At 35.5% G+C, this 13,822-nt stretch overlaps 1 protein-coding gene across 3 annotated transcripts in view; it reads right to left on the minus strand.

Moving 5' to 3' along the window:
• Nucleotides 1-248: 248 nt before the first annotated feature.
• KITLG (KIT ligand) overlaps nt 249-13,822 on the minus strand; it is an 87,746-nt gene continuing 74,172 nt past the window's right edge. For all 3 annotated transcript variants that reach the window (XM_045365685.2, XM_005571830.4, XM_005571829.4), the window contains 2 exons: nt 12,732-12,808; nt 249-4,652 (listed from right to left, as the gene is read on the minus strand). In XM_045365685.2, the coding sequence (XP_045221620.1) occupies nt 12,769-12,808 (40 nt within the window). In that variant the 3' untranslated portion in view covers nt 249-4,652; nt 12,732-12,768. The remainder of the gene's footprint in view (nt 4,653-12,731; nt 12,809-13,822) is intronic.

The raw sequence follows: 13,822 nt of genomic DNA on the forward strand, positions 1-13,822 counted from the left end.
CCGAGTTATAAACCTCTTGAAAGCAAACATCGTGTTAATTCATTTTTTATTTTCCTTGATTACTTATCTTAGTAATCAATAAATATTTACTGAATTTAAATGATTTCATATCTCCTTGTGTCCATATTTCAACAAAAGCTAGATTAATGACAAAAGTTTCCATAGAAAATTTTGACTGTAGTTTAATAAATGCTCAATCATGTTGTAAACATATGTGATAAACTTAAGATATAAAATGACAGGGCAAATTTATGAGAGTGCATAAAATTCTTTATTTAGAACAATAAAGTATATGTATATATAATGTAAATTTAAATTCAAACCTGTATAAAAAAGGGTCGGGACATACACCTATTTTAAAAAGTACACATACAGTATATACACATACACATCACATTTTACAATCTTTTTTATTTAATTAAATTTCAGTCATAATAAAACTATTTAGAATAGTGTTGACATACATTTACATTATTATATGCAAACTCCAATCTATGACTGAACTAAGGGTATATCTGTGCATCCATCTAAATTAATACTTTTCAAGTCCATTGATTAAAAAAATGGTGGCAAGTGGACACTATAATCACATATTAATCCTTAGAATATAGGAGAATAAAATATTTTGATTGGAAAATTATATTTAGCGAGTCTTGTAGCTCAGAGATCAAGTACTGGAAAACGGTGTGGTTTTTAGTTTAAACAATTGTTTTAATTTTATTGTTAAAAACATCATAAGGATGTAGTTGGAGATGGCAGTTATAAATAAATTTACAATGCTTAGTAAACATTTCAGGATCACGAATATCCATTTTAGCATGGATTATTTCTTTAAAAAAACACCTTGTTATAAAATGAAAGTACCATTATTTTATTTTTACAAACAAAGGCATTTCAAGACTAGTTAATGGAAAGCAGCAACACTATGAATTGTGTGATCAAATTCCACAAATGAACTAATTAGAATTTCAACCTGAATGGTTTTATTTTAAAGCCAATTTCAAAATAATATTGTTTCAAAGATAAGCTGGTTTACTTTAGAATTCTTATCCCACTTTCCAATTTTAAAGTGTAATTAATGAATTACTCCGTTATAAATTGGTTCTAAAATATCTTTTGGCATTCAAAAACTTCATGAGCATTTTACATTTTCTGCTCTTAGTTTTCAATAAAATGAAAAGATTTAAACGCTCACTTTGGTGCATTTCCAAATGTTACACACATCTTACAGTTTCTCATCCTGACTAATATGACTAAAATGTACTACTGGTTTTCATTCTTTGGAGGTGATCCAAAATGTTTATTTAAGCAAAGGAAAAAGCCATCTCTTGTGTAAATGGTGATCCAATTCACCCTACTTGAGACTGAATTTCACTTTTACTAATGGACACTATTTACATTAGAAACAAGAACAGCAATGACTTTTTATAGTCAAGATACTTATTCACAGAGTCCAGAATTGGATATTTTCTATGGGTTAATTTCAATGCTATTTTATCTTCTTTGTCAGTCATATTGCAATAGGACTCACCCCTAAGGAGTGATCTCTGAGTTTACCATATAGATAAATAAAAAATTGAGATCCAAAGAGGAGAGGTGATTTACCGTATCAGTTAATGACACACTGGAGGCTCTGGATGATCTTTTGCAACATCCATCCCACCAGGCCAAAATGCATTTTTGAAGAATATACTTTTTAAATATACAGAATGCCTAAAAGCTCCAAACTGGAATTACATTTTGAAATGAAAACTTGGCTGCAGTAAAATATTTTTAAATATCCATGATTTCTGAATGAATTTTTCTCTTTATTTATAACTTCAGTTGAATTAGAGTAGCAAAACGGGACCCAAAGTTTCTCCAAAGTACTTTAAAGTTCAATGAAATGTATTTATTTCTTACTAAAACCAATAATTCATTAGGTATGCATAATTTTTCATAATTTTCATTTTTTCACATACTTTTTAAGAGAATAGGCTACTTGTTCTATTATTGTATTGAAGAAAAATCAATTTGTCTCTGACTCATTAAAGGGTGGCAGTGTGGTAAGCGTATTAAATTACAACACAATATCCAGCAACACTTCATTATCACTCAGGAGGCACCATTTATCATAAAGCCGTTTTTTAAATAGACTTGGTTTCTACCAAAGAGGTGCGAAGCTTTCAGTATCATTGAGAATCTGCAGACTTCTGAGATCATTTTAAAAGGTAATTTTGAAACCTTGTAAGATGGAACTATCAGATACATGGCACCAACTGAAAAGGCGATTTCATGGTTTACTATGTCAGCAGTTAGTTTTCCATGATTTATGAAGAAGGATATTCAGAACACATCTGGGATAAAATAAGCAAAGATAAATATATATTTTTATCTCAAAGCAGAAATGACACAGTTAATGTCCAAGCAGCTAGCATTCAAAATAACGTTCAGCATTTTTCTATTGTTCATGCATTTTATTCAACTTTAGTGTTTTAAAAATTGGCAATCCATGTAACTTTCAATGGACCAATACATTTAATAAGCAGGACACATCTCCCCTTTCCTACCATGTCAGATTTAATAACTTGCTGAATTTGTTTATTTAACTCCATTTATTAAGACCATGTCCATGACTGTTAAAATCCAGCTACTAGGTTTGAGGACAAAAGTACATTATACTCTTAAGCACATTAAGCAGCATTTTCATATGCTCAAGCAAACTGAAACCACTGGTTAAATAAATCAAACTACTAGATTGAGAAGTATCTATCTTCTCAATCTATACACGAAATACACACATAACTCATATTAATCTCTATCTATTTTCCTGAAAACAATCAATGCCACACACCGAGACAGGACCTATCAGCAATTAAACTGATCTCTGGTTTTATTACTAATCAAGTGTACCATGGGATATCTGAGGGCCTGAACACCTTAATGCAGCTTCTCAAAGCACCTGGGTTACATCTTAGAGAAATTACTCATATTTAAGGAACCACAGCATGTTAGAGAAGAAAGGGACTGTAAGAATCATCTGGGCTCTTTGGTACAAAAAAGAGCAAAGGCCACTTACTGGAGTTGCATCTGGATTAGCTTTGAACAGAAGCTAAAATCTAAATATACTAGAAATTCTTGGACTTTTGAAATGAAAGGAAAGCTAGCAGTTAGTTTTCATGCCCTTTTGTGTCACTACATTGAAAACTGTCATCTTATGGTTGTAGAACATGGCAATAATGTTATCACAAAGATTCAGTTAGAATGGAAAGCTTTGGATTCCTTTATGTGTACATTCAAGACATGTTAAAAGACGTTTCATCAAAATAAACCGTAAGAAATCATTCTTTAACTTTACTCGGACGTTTTCTTGATTATTAAAAAAACTGGCTAGGAATATTCATATAATGTCTTACAAGTTCTAGTTTAAAAGCACAATGTCCATCTTGGGAATTCCTGCCAAATTCACTCTTAATATGACAAACACTGTCACACATTTTAAATAGCAAACTGACATGCATAACTACATAAAGCTTTCTTTTTATTTTTAATTCAAAAAGCTTAATGAATATAGAGTGCCTGATTTTAAATAAATGGATCCTTTAAACTGATAATGGTGATTATACTATAAATAACTAAAGTTTCCTGATTCCTTGCATTCCAAGTAACCTAGTTTTCAACACCCATATTAGCATGTGGGCTTGGTTTTCTAATGTTAGATACTAAATGTCATAATTTATTTTTATTCTCTCCCATAGTGAAAATTGAAATGGGACCATCTTACATTCAGCATTTTCTCCTAAGTCCTTTACATAGCTCTGTAATAGTTTTAGAGTATAAACACATCATAACATATTTTGCAAACACGATTTATACATCTCATAGTGGTCAAGGGAAAAGGCAGACTTTCCCAGGATGCCGATGTCCTCCTCAGCAGACTATTCTGATGTTCAGTGTTCTTAACTTCTTCCTGCGATGACTCTTTCGGAGAGTCTCCCCTTTGCCAAGGCATAATTCAGTACTGGCTCCTTTGCATAAATGGAACCGGGCAACCATTTGCATTTGTTTAGTGGGATATGGGTGAGCATGGTTTACATCAGGAAGAGATCAAAATCAGACCCATATCACTAATCAGTAACTATAAAAGCTGACATGCTGCCAGCTCCAATCACAGTTCCCACTGCTTTCCACACTGTACAGTGGCTGACACTAGTGAGTTTTAAACATTTTTTTTTAGATCCCTTTGAGAAAAATTGTTACCCCTACTATCTAAGCTGAAATCTACTTGCGAAGACCAGGATGACTACAGGCTGCAGTTTGTATCTGAAGAATAAAGCTAGGTGTTTTGTCAGCATTTAGACATTTCTGGAGCCATGCAAATGGTGCATGCAGTCTGAGACACGTGCTTTCTCTTCCAACATCAGCTGCAAGTTCTAAATGAGACCCAAGTCCTGCAGGTCCTTAAAATAGAGTCCTGCTCCATGCAAGTTCTTCTTTATAGATGATTAATTCAGTGCCAGTTTCACAGTAAAACATTCTGTTCCAATTTCTGAATCATCCATATAAAGTCATGGGTAGCAAGAACAGATAAAGATGTGGTCTGTCACTCCAGACAGAATATGAATTTGTTTAAAGCTGCTTCATTTATGAAGCAAACATGAACTGTTACCAGCCTAGAAAGGAAGGAAACAAAAAGAGAGATTATGGTGTATCTGCCTTCTGCCTTTTTAAAAATCTCAGTAGCTGAAATCATGTATGACCACAGAATGAGTAACAGATTTACAATGTATGCTTCACTTACATAGCATAAAAGAACTTGATAAATGTTTTCTTAGATGCAGTGATCAGTCACTTTCTATGATCTCCCTGGTAACACATTATATGAACAATCTTACTTATTGTTTATTATCTATGTCCTCCCATTAAAATGTAAGCTCCATGAGGGCAGGGAGCTTCTCCATCTCTTTTAACGCTGTACCTCCACCCTTATAACAATGCCTGGCACTTAACAGATACTCAATAAATATTTCACTCTGTAACTTTCATACTTCTTGACATTCTACCAATGATCTCAGTTTGTGGTAATACGATTATCAACCTAGTTAGCTTTGAATTTCTCCAGCAAGACTATAAAAGGTAGTAGATGGGGGTGAAGGGAGAAGGATTGATGAACAAAGAAGTGTCTGGAGAGTGGAGATCAGAGAAGTGGAGATAGATGGAGTAGCATGAAAGAGATGCCTAGGACAGGTGGAGAAGCTGGTCAGTGGCCACCAACAAGTAATAGCCTCACATGGCCACTAAGCCACTCTAGTATCTTGACTATCTAGTTAGGTTCTAGCAATCATTTCTCCCAGCTGAGGAAACAGCAGCAGAAAGACTTCATCCAACACTTCCAGCCAAAAAAAGAAAGACTGAAATCTTGGCACCACATCCCACAAAGCTTCTGTGGAAGGTCATTTGGCCTCAGTGTGGCTTATTGTACTTGTTGAAGCATGAAAGCTATATTTTGTTTTAGTTCTTCAGTACTTGTGTTAATCTACTAGGTTTCAGATGTTTCAACTTTCCAGTAAAGTATTTGTATTTCTTCTCTACTTAAAAAAATATATTTAGATGGTATCATCATCCCATCTTCAATCACAGTCTCTAAATAAATGTGTTTTGCATTTCTCATCTTCTCTGCTCAATCTCTTTCACTACTTTTGTCCTTGTTTATCAACCCAGCGTCACAGATCACTGTTTTTAAAGTATTGAGATCATTACACAGATTAGCCATAAAATTCCATAGTGTGAGTAATAAGAATTGCAATGTTTTCCCAGTCTGCCTAACTGTAATATATTAAAAACTGTCTTATACAACAATTTAACAAACAGAGAACTCTAGAAGCTAGACAACCTGTATTTAGGAAATCAGAATTAAATCTAGAACAAAAATTAACAGAAACTAAGATAAAACTTCAGAAATCCAAAATATATAGAAAATATTTTAAAAGCATGGTTAGAAAGCAAAAGGGAATCACAAAAAGCAAAAGAATATATTTTTTAAAGGTATAAATAATTTGAAACACAAAGCTGAATGTAGAGAATTAAATGTAGGACGGGCATGGTGACTCACGCCTGTAATCCCAGCACTTTGGGAGGCTGAGGTAGGCAGATCACCTGAAGTCAGGAGTTTGAGCCCAGCCTGGCCAACATGGTGAAACCCTGTCTCTACTAAAAATACAAAAATTAGCTGGGTGTGGTAGTGCACACCTGTAGTCCCAGGTACTCGGGGGGGCTGAGGCACAAAAACCCCTTTCAACCCAGGAGGCGGAGGTTGCAGTGAGCTGAGATCACACCACTGCACTCCAGCCTGGGCTACAGAGCAAGACTCTCTCTCTCTCTCAAAAAAAAAAAAAAAAAAAAAAAAAAGAGCGAGAGCAAGATAATTATATGTAGAGAAGATTGGAAATCTATTTTTGATTTTGTCCCTGGGTCACTTAGCAAAGAAAATAAACTTAAAGACTGACACCTGTTTTCCCATAGAACAAAACTACAAATTTTTATAATGACAACCTGGGTCTTGCAAGAACCCTTGTGAAATAAGAAGAGAAAATTTATCATTAACCCTCATTACACATCAAAAACCAAGGTTTAAAAGACATGAACTGGTAACTGATATAAACTCATCTAGTATTATACGTATACCAAAGAGTCAAGGCTTGAACCCAAGTCTAATCCCTTCTAATCATCTGCTTTACAATCTATCTACAGAAACCAAACTTCCAAAGCTTTGGAAAAGTCTTAGGAAATATCTGGCAAAGAATCACAGATCTTGCCATTTGGTAACCAACCATTCCCAAGCCTTGAGGCCTAATTTCCAAGCTTGACTTGAAATTGTCCTTTATTCCAATTCTAAGATTTATTTTCTTCCCCCTTAGCTCAGATATACAGGAAATTTTGTTTGTATTTCTTTGGTGAACCTCTCCACAATCAAACCCATGCTATTTACTATCAACTACACTAGGCCATTTCTGTGACGAAGCAATTTTTCTTTCAAGGTCTCAAATAAAATTCTTTGCAGATAACTCTCAAATTGCAAATCTATTCTTTCCAGGCCTGACTGTTATCTGAAGTTCCAGTCTAACATATTTGGCCACTGGTCAGTTTCAATAATATTTACCAACAGCTTCTTCACCTGATTTCACATTTCCTGTTAATAACAGAGTGGGACACACTCTGGTACGTCCCATAAGTCTCCAAATCATTCTTGAGTTCTGCCTGTAATGACAAATCTCACATCCCATTAGTAACTAGGATTTGTTGATTCTTTTACTGCAATGTCTTCAAATGGTCTATGCTTTCTTATTTCCTGGCCCTGATGCTAATTCTGTTGTCATTCTCTCTCACATCTTATTTGAAGACTGGCCTGGTAAGTGGACTCCATTTCTCTAGTTAACCATTCCCATACATCTTGCCATACCAACACCGAATTAGTTTTCCCACATCTCTGCTTTGATTGTCACCCACATCTTTCTTACAGCATTTTATCCCAATAGCTCCTTATGTGACACAAGCTTATATTTTAAGCTCCATTCCTGGAATTCAAACCCTTTCTCAAACTGATGCTCACCCTTTCTTCTCAGCATGTTAACTCTTTATATGTGACTTCCACTGGAATCCAACTGTCCAAACTGACCCTTGAACATAGTTTCTACTTTGGGACTTTCCTGACTTAGTTTACGCTGTGTGCTCTGTACAGATGCTACGTCCATCACTTACAAAGTGAAGCTTTTCTCCTATTGTTAGTGATTTCTCTCTCCTTTCAAAAATAGGTAATTGTATTTGGGTGTGCTCAATTCTAAGATGTCATCCATGCCAGTATCTAGAACTGTGTTGAATTCCCAACTTGTAGGACCATATGCAGAGTATTATGTATATGTCTGATTTCCTTTTGTAGGCTATAAACAATCTGAGGACACAACGAAGTTATATTAAGCTTTGCATCCATCAATGCACCTACTAGAGGTTGTTGGAATCACATTTGTGGGAAGAGTAAAGAGCAAAAGTTTCCTGTAATGTATTAACCTAAATAAAGCTTTTAATGTAATGTATCTGTTTTATTTATTTATCTTAATCTTTGCTATACACAACACAATATGAAAAAGGTTTTTGTAGGATGCTACTATGGATACTTGGCATAACCTATGTGACCAAGTAAATTTTTAACTTTTCACATAGCTATTCTCATGCATAGTGTCAAATAAACACAACTTCAGTTAATTTTTTATTTTTATATTTTGAGACCAGGCCTTGCTCCATCACCCAGGTTGGAATGCTGTGATTTGATCATGGCTTACTACAGCCTCAAACTCTCGGGCTTAGGCAATCCTCCTGCCTCAACCTCCTGAGTAGCTGAGACCACAGGTGTCTCACCATGCCCACCCAATTTTTAAATTATTTGTAGAGATGGGGTCTTCCTATGTTACCTAGGCTTGTCTCAAACTCCTGGGCTCAAGTGATCCTCCCACCTCAGCCCCCGAGGTACTGGGATAAAAGGCATGAGCCACCACTCTTGGCATATTTCTTCCTAGGTGCAACTTTCTTTGTTGTTGTTTCTAGTTCAATATACTCCTTTCACGTTTGTTCCTTGTATTTAAGATATTAAACCCTCCTTCTTTTCATTTCCCGAGAACTAGTCCATATGTTCTCTATTCTAGTGTTCCAATATTTGTCTTGATTTAATTTGTTTTAGTTGGTGAAACTTCCATTTCAGAGAGAAATCCTTGCCATAAACCTGAGTCATTCCTTGTATTTTCCCCTTCCCTGCTAACCAAGAAAATGATTATAATTCAAATTATATATATTTTTAAACGTATAATTGCAACTCCACATTTTATTTCTATCTTGGTATTTTTTACTACGGTTATTCTTATTTTTTAGAAGATTTTCTCTCCTACCACATCATAGTTCGGTCTCCCAGACTTTCCCTCTACTACACACCTATCTAGGAACTAGACTTAAGAGTTCCTTGGAGGGTTTTCCATCTCTGTTAGTATGAGGCCAAATGTAAGGGTTTACTTCATATAATGGGTAGTCAATAGATGATTACAAATGATATACACTCATTTTTACTTTGGGGTTTTCAGATTCTTGATGATGAACTGGCCCTTTTCTCCCTCTTTCCCTACTTTTCCCTCAGCATTTGAATTCTTATGTACTCATACACACATACAAGTTTATTTCTGTTTTTATCTTCATAAATTTTATTCTCATGTTATTGTAATTCTGAGATATTCATTCATCTTTCCATTAACTTATTCAACAAATAGTTATTCATCATTTATATGTGCACAGTATAAGTGACATTGTTTAGTAGGGCTCCAAAATTAAATTAAGAAAAAAAAAAAATCCTGCCCCCTAAGAGCTTATGGTTTTGAAAAGGGCACAAAATGTTCATTTAAGTGACTGTGATGTCCTACCAAGGGTCGTATGAAATCTATTTAGAGGGCCACAAATAGAGATTATTTTCATTTGGGAAGTCAGCTTTTTGTAGGTGGTAGTATGTGACCTGAGCCTTGGCAGAGCTTTGCAGAGATGATGAGTAAGGCACTTTATGAAGGAGAATGAGTCACGTTTTCATTCACTCTGTGATCTATTTCCCATTGACTACTCAATAAGTGAGCTGGGGTTTTTGTTTTTTTTTTTTTCTGGATAATTCTGGCTTCTTTAACCAGGCTAATGTGATTCATTTTATACATGAGTAATAATTCATACCTTAAGAAAAATAATTTATTAATTTCCTATGTGATTATATTCCCTCTTCATATGCATACCTTGCTGTCTCATTAATCCAAGCCAATAAATTAAACACGCACATTCACACAAAAGATAAAAACAAATCCTACTTCAGAAGAACAATCTTCTTTGCCATTTGCTTAAACTTTCATTTAGGGCTGAGTCACTCACTCAGTCTCTCATTCAACAAACATTTATAGAGAGCCAACAGTGCACAGGTAGCATGTTAGGTGTTGAGGGCACAGCAAGAAACAGAAAGACCCAGCTCTTGTCTTGGAATGCTAACTGAGTATTCAAACATACATAAGTTGTTTGACTATGGTTGCTTTAAAATACCATCTTTTTTCCTCCTAAACAAGTGGCCTGGGTTTCCGTATCCTAATCCACTCCCAAATGTCATGATTAAAACCACATGATTAAAGACCTGTGTGCCAAAACAGGATCCCAGCAATGCAATCCCAAACCAAACAACAGAGGACATTACTTGAGCATTTAAGACTCAATTAACCATTTAATGTGTGGTTTGTGAATGCTGCTTGAGAGAACTGAAATGGCTGTCAAGAAGAAGAAGAAAAGGAAAAAAAACCAAAAAGAAAACAGTGAATCTCATCTTACGGTTCAAAGGCAAAAAAATGAATTTTTAGGAAAAAGCATCGTTTCAGCTTGGGAAATACTGCTCCAGAAAATAAAAAGTGTTAAGCAAAGGTTCTATCCATTTACATGATTTGACAGGAAGAATGAGCCTAGAAAGAAGTGGGAATGGGCAGCAGAAAACAGAGGGTGCTATTCATGGTATGGACATGTTAATCAAGAGTATGATTGAAGGTAAAAGTGACAGAGTATGTAGAATAAAGTATTACAGTGTTAGAGAAATGTGCAACATAATTATATCATGTTATCTTGAGTTGTTAAAAAAATGTTGTATAACCATAAAAGTAAGCTCATTACAGGAGGCCAGATACTTTATGACTCAGCTCCACCGAAGAAGATTCAGCCTAGAGATAAATCTCTGAAGCTGGGACAGGGGTTAAAGCTGGAAGGGCAGTGACTTGCCGGGTAAAGAAGGAACTCACCACAGACTATCTAGGTAATAAAGAGGAGAGTAAATAATCCTTTGACAATGAGGGAATGCACAGAAGAAATGAGGAATTAGAAAGAGAAGAGAATATTCGCATGCCACTGTGGTAAATGCACTCAGGATTCCATGACAGTAACAAAAATAACAGCCAATTAGCAGAAGCAAAAGTGAGGGACAGCATGAATCAATACTGATTAAGTTAAGGCAGCTGTGGGTCTTCCTGCAACAGTATCTGCAGCAAGGGAGCAGAGAAAGTAGACAGGACAGGAGATAATGATCACTAGTAACTTCTAGCCACATCTTACTCTCCTTTCTTCCACAATCCTTCCGCAGACCCATACAATCACAGCATGTGTCTGCCATGCGTTTATGCTCAGTGTATCCTGGGCTCTGAACTATTATAATGCATAATTATTACTAGTCATGTGGAAAGTGGCAATTGACCTTGAAAATCTTACTCTCCTGACTGTAAGATATTTGGATGTTTTCTCTTTTTCCTTAAAATGGCAGGGAAACATTCTGGTTTTCTCTTGTTTCAGCATCTAACACATGGGACACCGTCATGTTATGGTGGTCACACCTAAATAAAATTGATTCCATATGTCTTTATTCTATTAGTAATACTTAATTTTAGTCCTAATTTGCTATATTCCCCTTGTCTAATTAATTTTCTGGCCTCAAAAACAGTCCAAGTAAACATGCAACTGTTAATTTTTTTGTGCATCTCCCATACAAGATGAATCCACTAGTCAGGACAAACACTGCTTACCTTTCAAAACTGGAGAATACACAATGAATTAGATATGCACATTTCAATTATGTAACAACTTCAGCCAACATGCTGACATCTGCTTGATAGACCACTTACTAATGAAGTTTGTTTATAAATTCTGGCATCTCATATGCTGTATAGTTCTAGCTAAATACTTCAGTTTGAATTAAAATGTTTACAATCTACCCATCTGACAAAGGGCTAATATCCAGAATCTACAAAGAATTTAAACAAATTTACAAGAAAAAAATCAAACAACCCCATCAAAAAGTGGGCAAAGGATATGAACAGACACTTCTCAAAAGAAAATATTTATGCAACCAACAGACACATGAAAAAATGCTCATCATCACTGGCCATCAGAGAAATGCAAATCAAAACCACAATGAGATACCATCTCATACCAGTTAGAACGGTGATCATTAAAAGTCAGGAAACAACAGGTGCTGGAGAGGATGTGGAGAAATAGGAACACTTTCACACTATTGGTGGGACTGTAAACTAGTCCAACCATTGTGGGAGACAGTGTGGCAATTTCTCAAGGATCTAGAACTAGAAATACCATTTGACCCAGCCATTCCATTTCTGGGTATATACCCAAAGGATTATAAATCATGCTGCTATAAAGACACATGCACACATATGTTTACTGTGGCACTATTAACAATAGCAAAGACTTGGAACCAACCCAAAGGTCCATCAATAATACACTGGTTAAAGAAAATGTGGCACATATACACCATGGAATACTATGCAGCTGTAAAAAAGGATGAGTTCATGTCCTTTATAGCAACATGGATGAAGCTGGAAACCATCATTCTGAGCAAACTATCTCAAGGACAGAAAACCAAACATTGTATGTTCTTACTCATAGGTGGGAATTGAACAATGAGAACACCTGGACACAGGGCGGGGAACATCACACCCTGGGGCCTGTCATGGCGTGGTGGGGAGGGGGGCGGGATAGCATTAGGAGATATACCTAATGTAAATGACAAGTTAATAGGTGAAGCACACCAACATGGCACATGTATACATATGTAACAAACCTGCACTTTGTGCACATGTACCCTAGAACTTAAAGAATAAAAGAAAAAAAGAAAAAAAAAGGAAAGAAAAAAAACTTACCAATATACGAAAGTAACAGTGTTGATACAAGCCACAATTACACTTCTTGAAACTCTCTCTCTTTCTCTTGCAACATACTGAAAAACAATAAAAAATAAAAAATTAAAAAAAATAAAAAAAGTCATGCTTATTTGCTCTTAGTCAGAGATTCTGAGGTACACCATGACCTGGGCATTGTAAAAGGCAGCTTTTCTGTAAATACAGTAGTAGAAGATTGCAAAATTTAATGGGGAGCTTACCTTCTTATTACTATAGGGAAGAGGGAAGACTTCATTTGTCTTAAGGTAGTCTTTCAAAGTAGTTAAAACATTTCTTTCTCTGTATATGCATATACACACACCAAACATGCCTATATGCATTTCATATGTGTCTGTGTATACAATAGGCATGACATGAGAGAATGCAACACACCAAATGAAAATTATAATCAAAGGTAAGGGAACATATGAGCACTGGGCAGTATAGGGTAAGGTGAAAGAGTAACAAGAGCCAGCTACAGAGAACGGAAAGTCATCTTACAGCAAATTTTGCATTTGGCTTTACAGAAAACAACGAGCATGCTGAGAAAAGTTAAGGGCTCTGAAAGCCAGAGTAAAATAAAAGATATATTAAATATACAAGAGAAAATCACGAACATATTTCGAATAAGAAGTCACACTATGAACCAGTGTTTACAGAAGAGTGTGACTAAAGGTTGAGTTTAGAAGGGCAAAAGAAAAGATCAGTGGCAGCAACTCATGAGATCATAAAGATGTCAGTGATGATAATGCTTCCTACCAAAAGAACTAAGCTTAGGAAAAGGCTCTGAGAGCTGAATCAGTATGTTTTGATAAAAGTGTGGAAAAGAAAGAACATGAGCAAATATGCCTCCAGAGTTCCACAACTAGGAGTCTGAGAAGATTCTGCTGCCTTACTTAAATAAGAAAGCAGAGGTAACCCCTTTATAAACCCTAAGAAGGGTCATGAAAACAATTATGTGAAGGTATTCTACAGGTAAATCGAGATGCAGCATTGAAGAGAGAGTGAGACATCAGAAAGATGGATAAAGAGTTGGGACTCACTGGTTAGGAGCTACTGTCATGAATTAAGGA

This window comes from Macaca fascicularis, chromosome 11, assembly GCF_037993035.2.
Source record: "Macaca fascicularis isolate 582-1 chromosome 11, T2T-MFA8v1.1".
In the NCBI taxonomy this organism is placed as follows: Eukaryota; Metazoa; Chordata; class Mammalia; order Primates; family Cercopithecidae; genus Macaca; species Macaca fascicularis.